General features: G+C 39.6%; 1 protein-coding gene across 1 annotated transcript in view; it reads left to right on the forward strand.

The window, feature by feature from the left end:
• The window catches only part of OCA2 (OCA2 melanosomal transmembrane protein), a 452,602-nt gene that overhangs the window by 149,528 nt on the left and 285,590 nt on the right, over nt 1-17,484 (forward strand). The window contains exons 15-17 of the mRNA XM_025437625.3: nt 5,941-6,073; nt 15,098-15,245; nt 17,383-17,440. Coding sequence (XP_025293410.1) covers nt 5,941-6,073; nt 15,098-15,245; nt 17,383-17,440 — 339 coding nt within the window. The remainder of the gene's footprint in view (nt 1-5,940; nt 6,074-15,097; nt 15,246-17,382; nt 17,441-17,484) is intronic.

The raw sequence follows: 17,484 nt of genomic DNA on the forward strand, positions 1-17,484 counted from the left end.
ATCTATTGTAGAAAATATAATTTGCACATACAAATTTTAAAAACTATTGTAATCTCACCATTCAGAGATAAATCCTCTTAATGCTTTGTTTGGTGCATCTAGTCTCTTTGTATGTAGATACACATGGGTAAAAAAAGATAACACAGCTTCTTCTCTGGCTAAAGTAGAGTAACAGAGACTGGATTTACTCTCTTGCCTTGCTTGAGATATCCCAAAATAAAATTAATGAAAATCCAAACAAAACAAAACAAAACAAAAGAACACCCCCCCAAACCGACCCCCCCCAAACAAAGCAAAACCAGACAGTGGTAAGGAAGATAATGTATATCAGGAAAAAAAGACTGATCTCTGAGAATTGGGAAACAAATGAGGTGAATCCTATAATTGCCCCAGTTTACTGCCTTGAGAGAGTTTCCAGGGTATAGTATAGGAATCTGATGATTCCTTGAGTGGGGAGGATAGGACTGAAAGTATGTAGAAAGCAAAGCTAAGATGGTTTATTTGGTGAATTTTATAAATATTTATGGAAGAAATAATGCTATAATACCAATTTTACATACAGCTTTACAGCTAATTGAAGAAGATATACTTTCCAGCTCATTCTATGAGGCCCTGTTACCTAAACCAGACAAAACCAGTATAAGAAAACTATTAATAAATATTTCTTATGAACACAGATTTTTAATTTTTAAAAGTAAAAATTTAATAATAAGCATATCTAGTTTAATGATATATAAAATGAGTAATACATCATGACCAAGTAGAATTTGTAATATTTAAAAAGCCAATCAATGCAATTTACTAACAAACTACATGAGAAAATTCATATGATCATCTCAATAGATGCAGAAAAATAACTGGTAAAATCAAACATCCATTAGTGATTAAAATCTCTCAATAAACTAGAAAAATAAGAGAACTTCATCCGCCTAATAAGGAGCATCTATGGAAACACTATAGCTAGTGTCACACTTGAATGTGAAAACTGAATGCTTTCTTCCTTAAATCAGAAACAAGACCAAAATGTCTGTTCTCACCACTTCGATGTAATATTTTACTGGAGGCTCTAGCTGATACAATAAGGCAAGAAATACAAGGCATCCATATCAGAAACGAAGACTTAAAAAGTTTTTATTTGCAGATGACATGACTGTCCACGTGGATAGTCTGAAGGAATCTGCAAAAAAGCTTCTAGAAGTAATAAGTAAATTTGACAAATGTGCAATACAATATCAATATAGAAAAATTAGTGATTTTCTATATTCTAGTAATAAACAATTGGAAATTAGCATCAATATATAAAATACTTAAGGGTAAATCTGACCAAACATATGCAAGACCTATATGCTAAAAACTACAAAACATTGCAGAGTAATTAAAGAAGATCTAATTAAATGGAGATATTTTGTTCATGGATCAGAAGACCCAATGTGGTTAATATATCAGTTCTTCCCAGATTGATCCACAGATTTGAGCAATCTTTGTCAAAACCAAAGCCAAGGGTGGTTGTTTTTGATAGCAATTGGCAAACTGATTCTAAAATTTATATGGAAATTAAAGCGTTCAGAATGGCCAAAATATAACTCTTTAAAAAAAATTTTTTTTTCAAAATATAACTCTTAATGGGAAGAACAAAATGGGAGAGCTAGTGCTACCTATTTCCAATACTTCCTATAAAAGCCACACTAGCCAAGACAGTGTGGTATTGACATCACTGCAGGTGAATAGGTAAAAAGTAGAGAGTCTGGATACAGACCCCCACATAGGTGAACAAATGCTTTTGACAAAGGTGGAAAGCCAATTTAGTGAAGAAAGGATTATTTTTTTCACAAATGGTCCTAGAACAAATGGACATTCATATGTAGGAAAAATGAACATCAGTCCACGCTTCCCACTTTACCCAAAAATTAACTAAAAAATGGCTTACATACATAAATATAAACTCTAAAATCTTAAAAGTTCAAATAGAAAACAATTTGTAGTAGAATAGATATAGAAATAGTCCAAGTGAGAGTATGACTACTGTATTTCATTAGGCTTTTTTTAGAACTTTCAGTTTCTGTTATTCATCTCTTCTTTTTTCTTCTTCTTGTTACAACATATTAATGAATTAATGCAACAGCGTAGCTGTCCCTGGCCAGGATCACATTAGTATAAATGTAAAATCCCAAGGATGATGCCTTTCTTGGGCATAAACCGAGTTAACCATGCATTATTTTAAGCCCTCCCTTAGGACTCCCTTGGAATCCTCTCTCACCTAAATCCGCTCTCACCTAAGCAGTGGAATGTGACCCAAAAGTCCTGGGCCTCTACCAAGTCTATAGACAGCTAAAGAAAAAGAGGAGTCCATCAGACTATTCCCATATTCCTCCATTATATGCTGACATGCTGTTGTACATATCCAGAATTTAAATATGGCAGTAGGGGACAAAGGTGAAGTTTTTGCAGAAATACACAGAGGGCCCTTAAGGTGAGCACTCACTCTGCATGAGGCTCAGCCTAAGCTCTTCACACAGCTTTGTGCCAAAGTGACAACCTCTGGGAACATGGTCCTTACGGTTCTCCTTAATTTATTGAAGATGGAGTTCCTTGTCTTCCACTTAATGATTTTCCTTGAATTTTGGGATTAAAATGTATCTCACAGAAAATGTATCTAATGAATGTCCTTTAATGGATGGATAATCAAGAGTGGTTTTAATTTATTTTATTGTAGCTTAGAGATAAGAGAATACTTATTTGTATAGAGAATGCAAATGAATTAATAGTTCCAGGGATAGTGTCTGCAGCAGAGATTAATTTATATAGCCTCATTACCAATGACAGCACAACCATACATTTTTGTGCACATTTATTTTGCATTATTTTGTTGTTCATCCAGGAAATGAATTAGAAAGAAAAAAGATTATAAAATAAAAATTGTGAAATTAATTTTTAAAATATTCATGAAGAAAGTTAAGTAGTTTAGAGAAGTAATAAAAACAAACAAATCAGTACTGGACTTTGGAACAGTAAAGAAATTCTTCCACATTCTCTGAGGATTAGGAAGATAATACAGGAAGTTAGGAGGAAAGTTCTTCCACCATATCTTTTCCACACCCTGTTCACTCCTCCCAGATTCCTTGGGATGGTTCTCTACTGGCAGGTTTTCCAGTACTGAACACATAGGTGGGGAAGACTTCCAGGGTCCTCCTACACTATAGGATTCCATGACCAATAGTGTGTTGTCCCTTCATCTCCTAACAGGCTGATGGGGATATAATCCTCCTTTGCTAGTTACATTTACTCCTTTATGCCTGTCTTAGGGAGACTCACCAGTGGTGAACAGGGCTATTGCTTTTTGTTGTTGTTGTTGTTGTTTTTTTAGAGTAGTGAGGGGCCAAGGGAGAGAGAGAATCTTAAGTAGGCTCCATATCAAGACCTTGAGATCATGACCTGAGCTGAAATTAAGAGTTGGATATTTAACTGACTGAGCCACCCACGCACCCCTTAACTATTTTTTAAATAATAGTTGAAAAATTTGTTTAGGGGAGCCATGTCCCTGTACTTCTGAATGACAACTCCCAGATCAGAGGAAGGCTTTTCCAATGGTGCCCCAGAGATGTGTACACTGGCATGTTCCCTTGGTTTTCCTACCACGTGCTATCCGTGCTGGGGTGTTCTTTTGCTGCTCTTCACCATGGTTTTCTTCCACTTAATCAGCTGACAACTTTGATGGTATCACTCTCTGCTGCTTCCTGGTCTTCCTTCTGGTCACTTCCACTTAGTCTCCGTTGTGGGATTTCTGCTTCCACATGGCTCTTCAATTTCTGTGGGTCTTGGGGTTCTGCTTTTTTGACCATCTTTCCTCTTGGGTCAGCATTCTGTAGTGGAGCTTATGCCCTCTATGGCTTGCTGTTTTCTATGTACTGGGATCACCCACTTCCACATTTCTGCAGAACATGGAAGGTTTGTGCTTCCTTCAGATGCATGTATTTTATGACTTCTCCTCCACATACTTGAAGTATCCCTCACATGCAGGATGTCCCACATCAGATCCCTCCTGTTATCATACCTACTCATATAACACTGGGGGTCTTCTCCTTATTGAGTCTCCAGACTTGATTCTATCTTCAGATTATACCATGATATTTACTAAAATATTCGGTGGATTCAGCTAAGCCCTACTATAACTCAGTTGACTGTTCTGACTTGTTCCAGAGTTAGTCTGAGGGTATCTTCCCTAGAAGGTGATATTGGTGCACCAGAAGTTGCTCAGCTGGATTCCCCTTGGATATATGTAGTTTATGCAGCTATGGATTTTCTAATCTGATTTTTGGGGAATCCTGTTTTCATAGTTTTACATGCATCAAATTTTGACCACTTCCACTATTGAATGAGGGCTTTGTGAAAAAATTAAGCAGAGAGTATCTGAGTGGAGAAAAGCCAAAAAAGTACAAAATAAGACTGAAAGGGGCAAAATAGAACCAGCACCCTGCAAGAAAAGGCTGCATTTAAGCATTATATTGATGCAAGTATAGTAGTGGGTGGTTTTGTTACTGAGGACGTTAAGGAGAAAGTGTAGGAAGGTACAGAGGCTGGTAAGGCAGGGAGGCCCAGACACATGCGCCTAATAAACTTAGTGAAAATATTTACATCCCATGATACATTGCATCTGCCTATATTGTTTCTTAAAATTTTCAGCTGGGATTTTCCCACACTCTGCATTGTTCTCACTTGATAAATCCACCCATTACAACTCTACTAGCAACCACATACTTCCCCTCAAAGCTGTGTTGTTTTGTTGTGGAGCCCCTCCCAGGAGCCCCTTAGTCCTTTTCTTTCTTTAATCTACCCATCACTTTTTTTTTCAATTGTCCCATCATTTCTAACAGGATAAAAAATTATAGTTAATATGTGCAAAAAAAGGGCCCAGAATTACTCAGGATACAAGCACCTCTGCTTTGTGGGGACCTTCCTTCAAACAATATTAATTACATTCAGGGATCACCTGTATAAGCACAGAGTAAAAGACAGACAAAACCAGCCAATGATGCTGTTGACTTAATCCCTGACAGATTAAGCTAGTAGGGGATTTTTATCCCAAAGCAGAGACGTCCTCAGCAGCTGACCATGACAAATAGTTCTGCAGAGGGGCAAAGGAAGTATGAGGGGAGGGAGAAGCACCTGCCTGGGACCTTATGGCCAGTAGGGACATTCTGGGCCTCCTCACTCCTAATGGCCTTTGGCCACCCTGCAGAGGGCTGTGCTCATCAACCAAGGATGTTCTTTCACATTGATAGCAGGGACTTATTTTTTTTTTAAAGATTTTATTTATTTATTCATGAGAGACACACACAGAGAGAGGCAGAGACACAGGCAGAGGGAGAAGCAAGCTCCATGCAGGGAGCCTGACGTGGGACTTGGTCCCGGGTCTCCAGGATCAGGCCCTGGGCTAAAGGTGGTGCTAAACCGCTGAGCCACTGGGCTGCCCGATAGCAGGGACTTAAATGAAATATTAAAAAGACACATCTTACCTTGAAATAGGCAAATATTGCCACATAGTTTTATGTTTTTCCTCCGTCTGTCTTTTTTCATCCTGGGAGAATGTGTCCATCCAGTAGTGAAAGTAGACCCAGTTAAGGTTGAGATTGTCTGTGATAACCTGTTTTTGTTTTCTCCTAAGGTTGCTTGTTATTCAGGTAGGACTTGGTTTATTGATATGAAAGAAACAAAGCTTAAACATTTTCAAAATTGTAGAGAAGAGTACTTGTTCTTTTGTGGGTTTTATGCTGGGCCCTGTGGCCCTCTAGCTAACACCCACTACTCTGACATGCCTGCCCCTGCTGGGTCTTAGTGCTCAGCTTTCCCTGGATCTCTCATTTGGAAGATCCTGAAGTGGGAGCCATGCCTATACAGAGGAGAATTCCATTTGTCATTTAATTTCCCCTTTCCTATTTCCAGGGCCTGGACTTCGCAGGATTTACTGCACACATGTTCGTTGGGATTTGCTTCATTCTCCTATTCTCCTTCCCACTCCTTAGACTCCTTTTCTGGAACAAAAAGCTTTATAACAAGGAACCCAGTGAGATTGTTGGTGAGTATAAGCAGCATCTCATATAGCCTCAGAGTTTACTATCATAATATATATTTTTTTCCGGAGGACGTTGCCACAAAAAAGGCAGGAGGTTTCTTACATTTAGAACATCAGGGAAATGTCGGTCACTGGGATGCTGCATACTCAGTATGTTCCTGTCTGCCTCCTGGTATGCTCTGTGCTTTCAGGGACTTTAAATCCATGGCCTTTCTTTAATTTTCTTTAGGGTGAAATCTGGGAAGCAGTGGCCATTGGATATAGTTCGTATGCCATGACATCATTAAACCACATGTATACAACACAAATAGCAAAGCATGTAGACTAGTGTTCAAATATGTCATACTTTGAGATTAAATGTGATTACAAAAATAGTAACATAATCCAGCACAGAGGACATTGTACCATGTTTTTTTTTAAGATTTTTAAAATTTATTTATTCATGAGAGAGACACACAGAGAGAGAGAGAGAGAGAGGCAGAGACATAGGCAGAGGGGAAAGCAGGCTCCACACAGGAAGCCTGATGTGGGACTCGATCCCGGGTCTCCAGGATCACACCCCGGGCTGCAGGCAGCGCTAAACTGCAGCACCACTGGGGCTGCCCGACATTGTGCTATGTTTATCAAGAATATATTGATGAGGCACCAGCCAGCAGGAAGAGTGTTCATGACCATCTTTTGTCTTTGTATTTTCCTTACTTAAAAATTTTAGTAAATGTTTTATTGAGAATATTACTGATCCCTATATATTAGAAGCAATAGATTATCTGGGAAACAGCTATCCTTTTCTCAGCCAGACCCTGTACAGGACATTGTGCAGGTTTCCTGGGTAACAGAGCATAACTGGGTGATAGGAACACAGTGACAAAGGTGCATTTCTTTCTTTGTGATTTCAGATGGTGTGGTGTCCTCACACAGCTCATAGATTGTATATTTACCTCTCTCATCCTGTTATTCCTCTATCCTTGTACTGTATAGGACTTCAAGTTTTCTTGATCTTTAGTAAGATAAAAAAAGTACTATTTCTGTATGAAAAGCTGAGGATCTAAATGTATTCTTATCAGTCCTCCTGTTCATCAGATGGTGACTGTACAAAGCAGATCTGCCTTTCTTTCATGCATGACTTTTGTATTCAGAGTTTGACTATTTTTGTTCTAGTTTGGAAAACATTGTCTTATATACCCTCTCAAGAGTCATCTATATAAACCAAGCTTGTTCTTAGTAAAATTTAGTCGCCCACCTCTCCCAGAGAAATGGAATGATAAGCAGAAATTTCTATGTTAGGCAATACTTATTAACCACATGCACAAAGTATTGGAGCATCCTTGTGAATATAGAAATGGTACTTTAAATATTTTTATTTTTTTAAGATTTCATTTATTCATGAGAGACATAGAGAAAGAGAGAGAGGCAGAGACACACACACACACACAGAGAAGCAGGCCCCATGTAGGGAGCCTGATGTGGGACTCAATCTTGAGACTCCAGGATCACGCCCCTGGCCAAAGGCAAGGCACTCAACTGCTGAGCCACCCAGGTGTTCCTAGAAATGGTACTTTAAACATGATCAAGCAATAAGGAGTTTCTGAGTGCCCACTCAGCCTAGTCCCAAGTGAAGGGGATGTAAGTGCAGGACAAGTGGGCACACTCCCTGTGCTTCAGCTGTTCATGGGGCAGTTGGATTGGCATGGTCCCCACCCATGGACCTGATTTTGGGGGGTAAACCCAGCATAGGGTACAGGAGGGAAGAGCAGGTGCACATACAGATTTTGGGGGCCAAATAGAAAAGTTCCTTTGGCTGCAAGGTTGAAATAGCTTCCTGCTGATGTAGCATAGTTTACTTATTTTGGAGAAAGACTGTATTTTCCTGATGGCATTGATAATTCCATATCTCTCATGGTCTATAGAGCAGGATGTGCCTTTCTTGAGAAAAAAAGAGTCCCAGATCCTGCTGTTCTCTTACAGCTTTATAATGGAGGAAACTATATATAATCTCATTGCTTCCCTAATTTGAAGAAGAATTTAGTCAAAATTGACTTTTTTTTTTTTTAAAGATATTTCTGGCGGTGAGATGCCTTGATCCATTTTTGCCATTGACCAATGTATTAGTTTTCTAGGACTGCTGTAACAAAGTACCACAGACTGATCGGCTTAAACAACAGATGGATTATTTCTACAGATGCTAAGAGTACTTCATAGGCCAGAAGAGGTGGCTTATTTCTTCACAGTCTTGTAGGCTGGAAGTCCAAAATCAAAGTGCGTGCAAGGTTGATTGGCTCAACCAACCAACCAAGTGGAAGAATCTCTTCCAGGCCTATCTCATTGCTTTTAGATGGCCATATTCATGTTTATGTGACATTCTCCCTGTGTGTGTTTGTGTTCACATTTCCCCCATTTATATGGACACTAGTACATCTTGGATTTGTGGCCACTTTAATGATTTCACCTTAACTAATAACACCTGCAACAACCCTATTTTTGAATAAAATCACATTCATAGGTCTTGGGGATTAGGACTTCAACACATGAATTTGGGGGGGGGGTACATAATACAATCCATAAAACCCATTTAGAGATATTCAGAATGTTTTGCCATCAACTACTATATGTAAAATCGGATAACTTAATATTTAGGTTTAGTTTTCTGATGGAAAGGGTCACACCAGTGGAGAGCTAAGGAAACTGTGATCACAATGGATAATCAGTCAATAACAATTTGATTGTGCAGGTGTAGCTGTATCTCAGTGGAGAGTTAGAAAGTTATCTTGTCCTGTTATGCTAGCTTTTCCCCCAACTTCCCTGATGATCAGAATGACGTGAGAACAATTGTTATATGTTTACATTACCAGGCCCACCCCCAGGAATTCTGTGCTGTTAATAAGCTCTTCTGGAGAATGCTATCTTGACATGAATTTAGGATACACAGATTTAGAAGTATATGAAACAAATCTGTATAATCAACTTCTCCACTCTTCCTGAGTAAGGAGTTGAGAAACATTTGAGGGAAGTGGGAAGAAATGGTTGGGATTTGGATGATGCTGAAACCCTATGGCAATGCCATGACAAGCTGTAAATCAGCACAGAGCTGTGCAGTCAGGGCAATTGCTCTGGGCCACTGTGGGTCATAGGGCTCTCCAATTTTAGCATGCTTATTATAACTGCAGATTCCCAGGCCCTATCCTAGAGATTTGGGTTCAGTGAGTCTGTAGTGGCATCTAGAGCATTTGTCAGAACAGGTTTGGTTATGCTGCAGTAAAAAAAAAGTAACCCTGAAATCTCAGTGAATTGCAAAGCGCTGTTCTTTTCCTCTCTTTGGCTTCATTGCCCCTGTGCATTGGGAGTACCCTGCTTGTCATTGGTTCTCAGAGCCCTGAGCTGTTGATCATCAAAGTAGAGAGAACCACTTGTTCCGCTCCATTCTTGACCAATACGGGATGCCTCTGTTCATAGCTTGTCATCTTGATTGTCACTAGGCCCCACTGGTCACGGGGCCAGGATGAATCAACCTAGGAAGGGCCCAGAATGGAAAAGAACATGACTGAGTAGCCTGGGTGGCTCAGTGGTTTAGCGCCACCTTCAGTCCAGGGTGTGATCCTGGAGACCCAGGATTGAGTCCTGCATCAGGCTTCCTGCATGGAGCCTGTTTCTCCCTCTGCCTGTGTCTCTGCCTCTCTCTCTCTCTCCCTCTCTCTGTCATGAATAAATAAATAAAATCTTTCAAAAAAAAAAAAAAAAGGGAAAAGAACATGACTTATTTGGCAAAAAGCACAAATAACCACCAGTCTGTCCTCCTGTTCACCAGATATCAGCTTAAGTTGCTTCTTGTTTATATTTTGTATAGAATTTTTGTGTCTGGGTACATTAGGGATACTGGTGTAGAGTTTACTTTCTTGTAATGTCTTTTTTGCTGTTCTCACAGAATGAGTACAGAATCACACCCTCCTCTTCAGATTTTTGGAAGAGATGGTATAGAATTGCTATTACTATCCCCTTAAATGTTAGGACATTTACAGACCTGGATGTATGTGTGTGGGGTGTGTGGGGGAAAGGTTTAACTACAAACTCAAAATCCTTCATAGACTTAGGGCTAGCTATTACGATTATCCTATTTCTTCTTAAGTGACTACTGGTAATTTATATCTTTTAAGGAGTTTATCTATTGTGTTTTTTAAAAATATTTTATTTATTTATTCATGAGACACACACACACACAGAGAGAGTGAGAGAGGCAGAGACACCGGCAGAGGGAGAAGCCAGGCTCCATGCAGGAGCCCGATGTGGGACTTGATCCAGGGACTCCAGGATCATGCCCTAGGCCGATCCTAGGCAGGCGCTAAACCGCTCAGCCACCCAGGGATCCCTGGAGTTTATCTATTGTATCTCAGTTGTTGAAAGAATTATTCTAAAGTTGTTCATAATATTCTTTCATTATCCTTTTAATGGATATTTTTGATCATGTAATCTCTCATTTCTGATATTGGTAACTTGTGTCTTTGTTTTTTTTCTGATTGGTCTAGTTAGAGTTGATTAATTTTGTTGATATTAAGGAAACAGCTTCTGATTATAAAGATTTTCTCTACATTTTTTTTCTCTTTTAATGATTTCTACTCTGATATTTATTTACTTCTGCTTACTTTGGGCTGATTTATTTTTCTTTTGCTAGTTTCTTAAAGTAGAGGTTGAGATTATTTTATATATACTTCCTTTTCTAACACAGGTGTTCAGTGCTCTAAATTTCCTTCTAAGTACTATTTCAGTGACCTGCCACCAGTTTTCATATGTTTTATTTAATTTCCATTCAGTTCTAATTACTTTCTGATTTCCCCTTTGATTTCTTTGATCCTTAGATATTTTAGATGTGCTTATTTAGGAAATATTTAGGTATTTTGCAGTTACCTATATCAGAGACTATATGTGGTAAAACTCGAATCCTTTTAAAATTCTTAAGATTGTTTTATGGCTAGAATCAAATGTTTAGCCCTATAAACATTCCATGTGCAACAGAACAGAATATGTATTATGCTGTTTTGGTGGGGTTTTGTCAGTACGGTCAGTTAGGTCAAGTTGGCTGATAATGCAACCAACAGGTCTTCTGTATTTGATTTTCTATCCATTTGTTCTATCAATTATCAAGAGATGGAAATAGAAATCTCTAATTATGATTGTGGATTTGTCTATTTCTCTTTGCAGATATGTGATTTTTGCTTTATATATTTCAAAGTTCTGTTATTAGGGTACATAAACATTTAGGGTTGTTATTTCCTCTTGAAGAATTAACACTTCTGTCATTATAAAATAACCTTCCTTATCCATAATCATTCTTGCTCTGAAATCAATTTTGTTAATGTAGCAATTCCAGCTTTCTCTTCACTAGTGGTAGTGTAGCATATCTTTTCCATCCTTTCACTGTGTCTTTATATGTAAAGTGCATTTCTTGCAAGTAGCTAGCAGTTGAGTCTGATTTTTTATCCAATCTGACAATCTCTGTCCCCTAATTGGTATGTTTAGATTATTTATATTTAACATGATTCATGATATGATTAAATTTAAGTGTATCATCATGTTTTCTATTTGTGCCTTCTTTTCTTTATCCCCTTTTCCCTAATTTTATGCCTTCTTTTGAATTAATTATTTCAAATATATTTCATTTACCTCTTCTTTTTTCTGTTACATTTTGGCTATAGTTGTGTTTTGTGAGTTTAGTGATAGTTATACCACTAACTTCAATTGATATTATACTGCTTAACACAAACAGAATCTTGTAATAGTAGAATTCCATTCCTCAACTCCTAGCCTGGGCATCTTCCCCTCAGATTCATCACTTGGAGCTGGATGACCCTCCTCTAGGCTTTCTGGCAGCCACCACCTCCTGGGAGAGAGAATGTATCCCACATGGTAATGTCTTCGCCTGTTTTTTTTTTTTTTTTTTCCAGGTATACAATACCTCAAGTAATGCTATAGGAGCTTCATTGAGAAGCTCAGGAAGATAGGGGCTAGAGGTAATCAGAGAGGTGGAGATGAGACATCTAATGATGTCTCCTGGTCAGAGGCCAGTATGGCAAAGGTAAGAGCTTATACAGCAAGATCAGAGTTCACAGTAGTGCTTACCTTTTGAGGATCTTGATCTTCCCTAAAGATCTTTGGCTTTATTCTGTAAGCCATGGGGAATCAATGGATATTTGAAAGAAGGAACCTATCTATCTGTCTGCCCACATTTATCCATCTTTCTAGATGTATCAGTCTAGATAGATTTATCTTCCTAGAAGATAGGTAAGTAGGAACATAGATAGATTTCTCTTTATATCTATTTATATAACTATCTATTTATGACTAACCATGGGTAGATTGGTAGGAAGTGACTCCAGTCAGAGGTTACTGAGGAACAATCAGAATCACCAAGTGTGAGAATATGAGGCCTAGATAAGCTGGTGACCTGGGGTAGGAACAGGTGGATCCTATAAGAACCATACCAGTTTATCCCAAACTCCATTTGTGACCAGTATTGCCCTGGCTCATGTTTACTTATGATAGAGCTTATATTTCTTTCTATCTTGTTAGAGACTCATCTTGTAACTTATAAATTTTTCTCCTTTAGCATCTAGCATGTTATCTGACACCTATACATGCCCAGTAATGTTCACCCAAAAATAGTGGAGAGTGGCACTGATAAGACCAAAATGACATTTCAGGCTCATGTACCTGGAAGATTAATGATGTCATATAAAAATGAAGAAAGTGAGGGGAGAGAGTTTTGTAGGGAGAAGATAGAATGTTTATCTTTGAACCTTGGCAGCACAAGCAGCAGAGAACAATATCAAGTAGCCCACTGAAACCATGGTCTTAGAGCTTAGCAGAGATCACAGGGTAGGGAAATGGTAGAAGTGTGGAGGAAGCCTGGGAACTGAGGAGCAAATACACTTGGGTAAACTGAGTTCTGGGTGCAGGCAATGAGCTTCTTTTCATTGGGCAAAATCTCTCTCTCAACTAAATTCCCTGCTAGTTGATAATGTCTTTCATTCAAAATTAGGAGAACAAAAAAAAATCAGAACAAAAGTACAGTACCTGAACATTAATGCATGGGGTTTGCTGAGGAGAATAGCGCCACCTGTTTGATTTGATGGGTTAGAAGGCAGCTAGGCTCTGGGTGTGTATGAGGGGGCTGAAGTCGTCTCAGGAGAGGACACCTGCAGAAAGGAGCCTGGGGACCTGACAGAGCACTTTCACAGAAGCAGCAGTGGCTCCCAGGCTCTGCTTCTCCACACACAGATAGGGAGAGGACTCCCAGCCTGCACCCCATGGATTAGCCCCAGAAACTAGCCATGCTCTTGTTTAGCTCTTTAAGTTGATCAGCCACTTGGAGAAGTGTCTATCACCAGCATGCCTTGAAAGACTGGCTGGAAAGTCTCTGTACTTTATGGATAGCCTTCCTTCCTTCCTTCCTTCCTTCCTTCCTTCCTTCCTTCCTTCCTTCCTTCCTTCCTTCCTTCCTTCCTTGCTTTCTTGCTGTCTTGCTTTCTTGCTTTCTAATGGATGGGCTTTGAATGATATCTTCTGTGTAATGTGGTTCAGAGCATTGGATGAAACACTGGCACTATGTGGACATCCACTGAGACAGCATAGTCTCATCTCCCTATTCTTGTCCCTGCGTGGTGTTTTTGGCTCATTGTTTCAGGAGCTTAATTTTTTCGGTTTTCTCCTCCTCCTCCTGCTCCTCTTTTTAATGTTATCATAACCTCATATGTTGTTTAATGAGGTATGAGGCTCTCCTAAAATAAATTATAACTTTGTTTCTCTAAAGAAACTTTTGAGTTTCTTATGCTGCAAAGTAACAATATGTACTGAATGAAAGCACAATCCATATCTTAGTACTAAAAGGTTTTCATCTTTGTAAGGCTGAGGCTTTAGAGAAAATCATGTGTTAACTGAAATGGTTTTAGTGCCCCTATCCTCTGTTGATTCTCTTTTGTGAGTCTTGACACACTTTATTTGCAGTCTGTGTTTCTGCCTAGCTCATACTTGTTTTCTCAGCATTTGTAACAGGTCTGTCATATAGTAGGTGGTCAACACTTGTTTACTGAATAGAAGGGGCATAAAAGATGGTATTTTCCTAGTCATTAAACCCACAAGTACGTGCTACTTCACAGGATTTGGATAATCACTCTGCCATACACCTCTTCTCTGAGCTCATTGTCAAGTGCTTCTGCTTGAGAAAGGGATCTGTCTTTTAATTTCATCTTGAACTCTTGTAATATGTGGTATAGTACTTTGCACATAAGAGGTGATTCATAAAAATACCATGCTTCCTTGTATTCTTTTGGTGGATATTTTGATAAATTTATGTAGCATCTTTAACTGTAAAATAGAGGTTAAATGCAAATTTTCATGAAATATTTTGATACTTTAGGAGTCAATAGATTGACAGTTCCCTTATCTCTACTCTTCTATACCAGAAGATGGGGCCTGAATTAATTTGTGGGTGAAATTGCCTCATTATATTAACTTGAGCATTTCATAAAGTTGTCTATGTCTCTCCGCTGTGTTCTTTCATGGACAACAAGCTCAGTTTGGAGGCCTAGTCAGAAGGAAGTCATTCCCTACCTCCTGCTTTAGCTACATGCCCTCCTGCTGAGAATTACACTTGTATTTCCAATGTTCACTAGATCTGTTTCAATGATTAGGCAATGCCTGGATTTTAACGGAGAGACCCAAACTTCTGGCTGCAAGAAGTAATTTCCTGGGAGGGGAAAAGGTTCTTAGGGGCTAGCATTGATATGTATATTCAAGAATTTATCTTTTACCCAAATCACATTACTTTGCATCCATGGTAATTTTTTAATGTGGGCTTTGTCTCCTGGTTCCATTACAATAACATGAATGCTAAGAAGCTATTGCTTTGATTTGGCCCTTGGTTATCTGTGCATCATCAGGTATGTTTTTCCTGGTCTTGGAAGATGGTGAGGAGGGTGGAATGCCTGCTGGTGTCCTGAGGCTGTGGGAGACTCAAGCCTCATCTTTCCTTTCCTACAGAACTGAAGCACGAGATCCATGTCTGGCGCCTGACTGCACAGCGCATCAGCCCAGCCAGCAGAGAGGAGACAGCGGTTCGGGGCCTGCTCCTGGGGAAGGTGCAGGCACTGGAGCACCTGCTGGCCCGAAGGCTGCACACCTTCCACAGGTACCAAGCCAGGGCCCTGCTAGGACTACTCTTGACACGTTCTCTAAAACTGTAACTCTACCTTTATGCCAGTGGGTACGTTTTGGGCAGTATACACTGTGTAAGTCTCTTGTGGTACATTATTTTATCTAACCCTTACTAGAATTTCTGGGATAGTTTCAGGATGAGAAAACTGAGGCTCAGAGAATTTGACCAACTTGTCCAGGATTACACAGCAAGGAAAAAGTGACACCAGGGATTGAATCCACACTGAACCCCTGCCTGTTGCACTTCCACACATAACATTTGTTGCATAATAAAAATAAAAAACAGCATAACAAATGAATCTAACAAATTACTCTCCTAGTAATTGATTTTCAGGGACTTCAAAAAATAATTAAGTCCTTCTCAATTCATTTCCTGTCATTTGCTTTCAATCAAAGCTGAGATGTAAAAGGTAATGGAGTGGTGAGTTTTTCCTTCCAACTCTGATGAAATGCTGACTTCCAACCTGTCTTCACTTTGGGAGTACTGATGGGGAAAGCAGGAGCATGTCCACCTCTTGGAACATTGAAGCATTACTGCTACAGAGCTGGGAACTGGGCAGAGATGAGAAATCTGTCAAGGCAAGGGAAGTTTGAATCCTTGTGAATGTAGTGTAAATGATCTTGCATGTTGCACTTTGCTGGAACCAGCCCTGTGTTCCCAGGCTGAGGACAGGAGCTGGGTGTGGTGCCAGTGCCAACTCTTGAGAATCATCCAGTATGGCTGTCTCATAGCCTGTTCTGTTTGTGGGGGGAAAGGGCCACAGGTGAGCCCGTGGTGACTCACTCTCTCCAGAGAGGCAGCCAGGGCAAAGCAATGTCTCAGCTCCATTCCAGCCCAGGACCCATCTCCACCAGGTGGCACTGGGTAAAAAGGTCCTGAGGCTCCAGGAGGACCCTGACTTGCAGGCCAGGGACCAACTTCAGCAACAGCAGAGATTGATTGATTGATTTTCAATTCAATTAGCCAACATATAGTACATACTTAGTTTCTGATGTAGTGTTCAGTAATTCATCAGTTGCATATAACACCCAGTGCTCATCACATCGCAGGCCCTCCTTAATGCCTGTCACCCAGTAACCCCGTCCCCTCACACACCTCCCCTCCAGCAACTCTCAGTTTGTTTCCTGTAGTTAAGAGTCTCTCATGGTTTTTCTTCCTCTCTGATGACTTTCCATTCAGTTTTTTTTCTTAAAAGGAGAAACTTTATAAATTAAAGATGCAGGAGTAAATTGCTCTAAATGTATTGAGCGATTGACCCATTGACTTTCAAGCTTCAACATCCTTTGTCTGCTGTGAGGTGTATCTCAGGGTTACAAATGTGAGGAAACATGGGCTCCGAGGTTCACCAGTTTCTATCAGCTCATCCTGTGTTGTTCACAGATAGAAAACTAGGGCCTGAAGATGGTAGTGGCTTTGCGAAGCCACACAGCCACTGAAGAGCTGAGTAGAATGAAGATGATCTAAGGCAAGTGATGGCCCTGCAGGTCTTGTTTTTACATATTCTTTTAAAAAATTGTCCTCAGGATTCACCTGGGTCTGCTGTGATTTCTTTTAGGGTATGTTCTGGCTGCGTGATCAGCCTCCTTTCATACTTATGACATGCTAGTGCTCATTAAAATTAAATTCTCCACTATTCTAATTGATAAAAATCACCACCAAAGCAAGTGGTATTTCTTTTACTATTTTTTTTCCATTTGTTTAGTTGTAAATATAGCATGACCTCATTTTGAAAAAAAAAGTGTAGAAAAGTAGAAAGTAAGAAGAGATATACAAAAGTAGCGTATCATTATTCCCCTTGTTCACATTTTGGTCAGTGTTCTTCTGATGTTCTCTGAACTCACACTCACACATACATATGCCTTCACATACCTCATTAACATTCCATTCATTTCCTGTGTTACTTTTCTTTGGAAATATAGATGGAGTATCTTTCCCAATCCATAAACCCAGCTCCACTGGTCACCTTCCGTGACTAGGTGTGCACCATTCTGTGACTACTTCAGGTGTGACTTAGTGGGTGGTATCCGGGCTAGAGGTCCATGCTAAATGTGCTGCTGGTTGCTGCCCTATATCACTATGAAAATAATGAGTCTGCCTTTTTCTCCTTTAGACAAATCTCACAGGAAGATAAAAATTGGGAGACCAATATCCAGGAACTACAAAAAAAGGTATTGTGGTTTCTTCTCTTAAGGGTTTCTGATTTACCTCTTGT

The sequence above is a fragment of the Canis lupus genome, chromosome 3 (assembly GCF_003254725.2).
Source record: "Canis lupus dingo isolate Sandy chromosome 3, ASM325472v2, whole genome shotgun sequence".
NCBI lineage: Eukaryota > Metazoa > Chordata > Mammalia > Carnivora > Canidae > Canis > Canis lupus.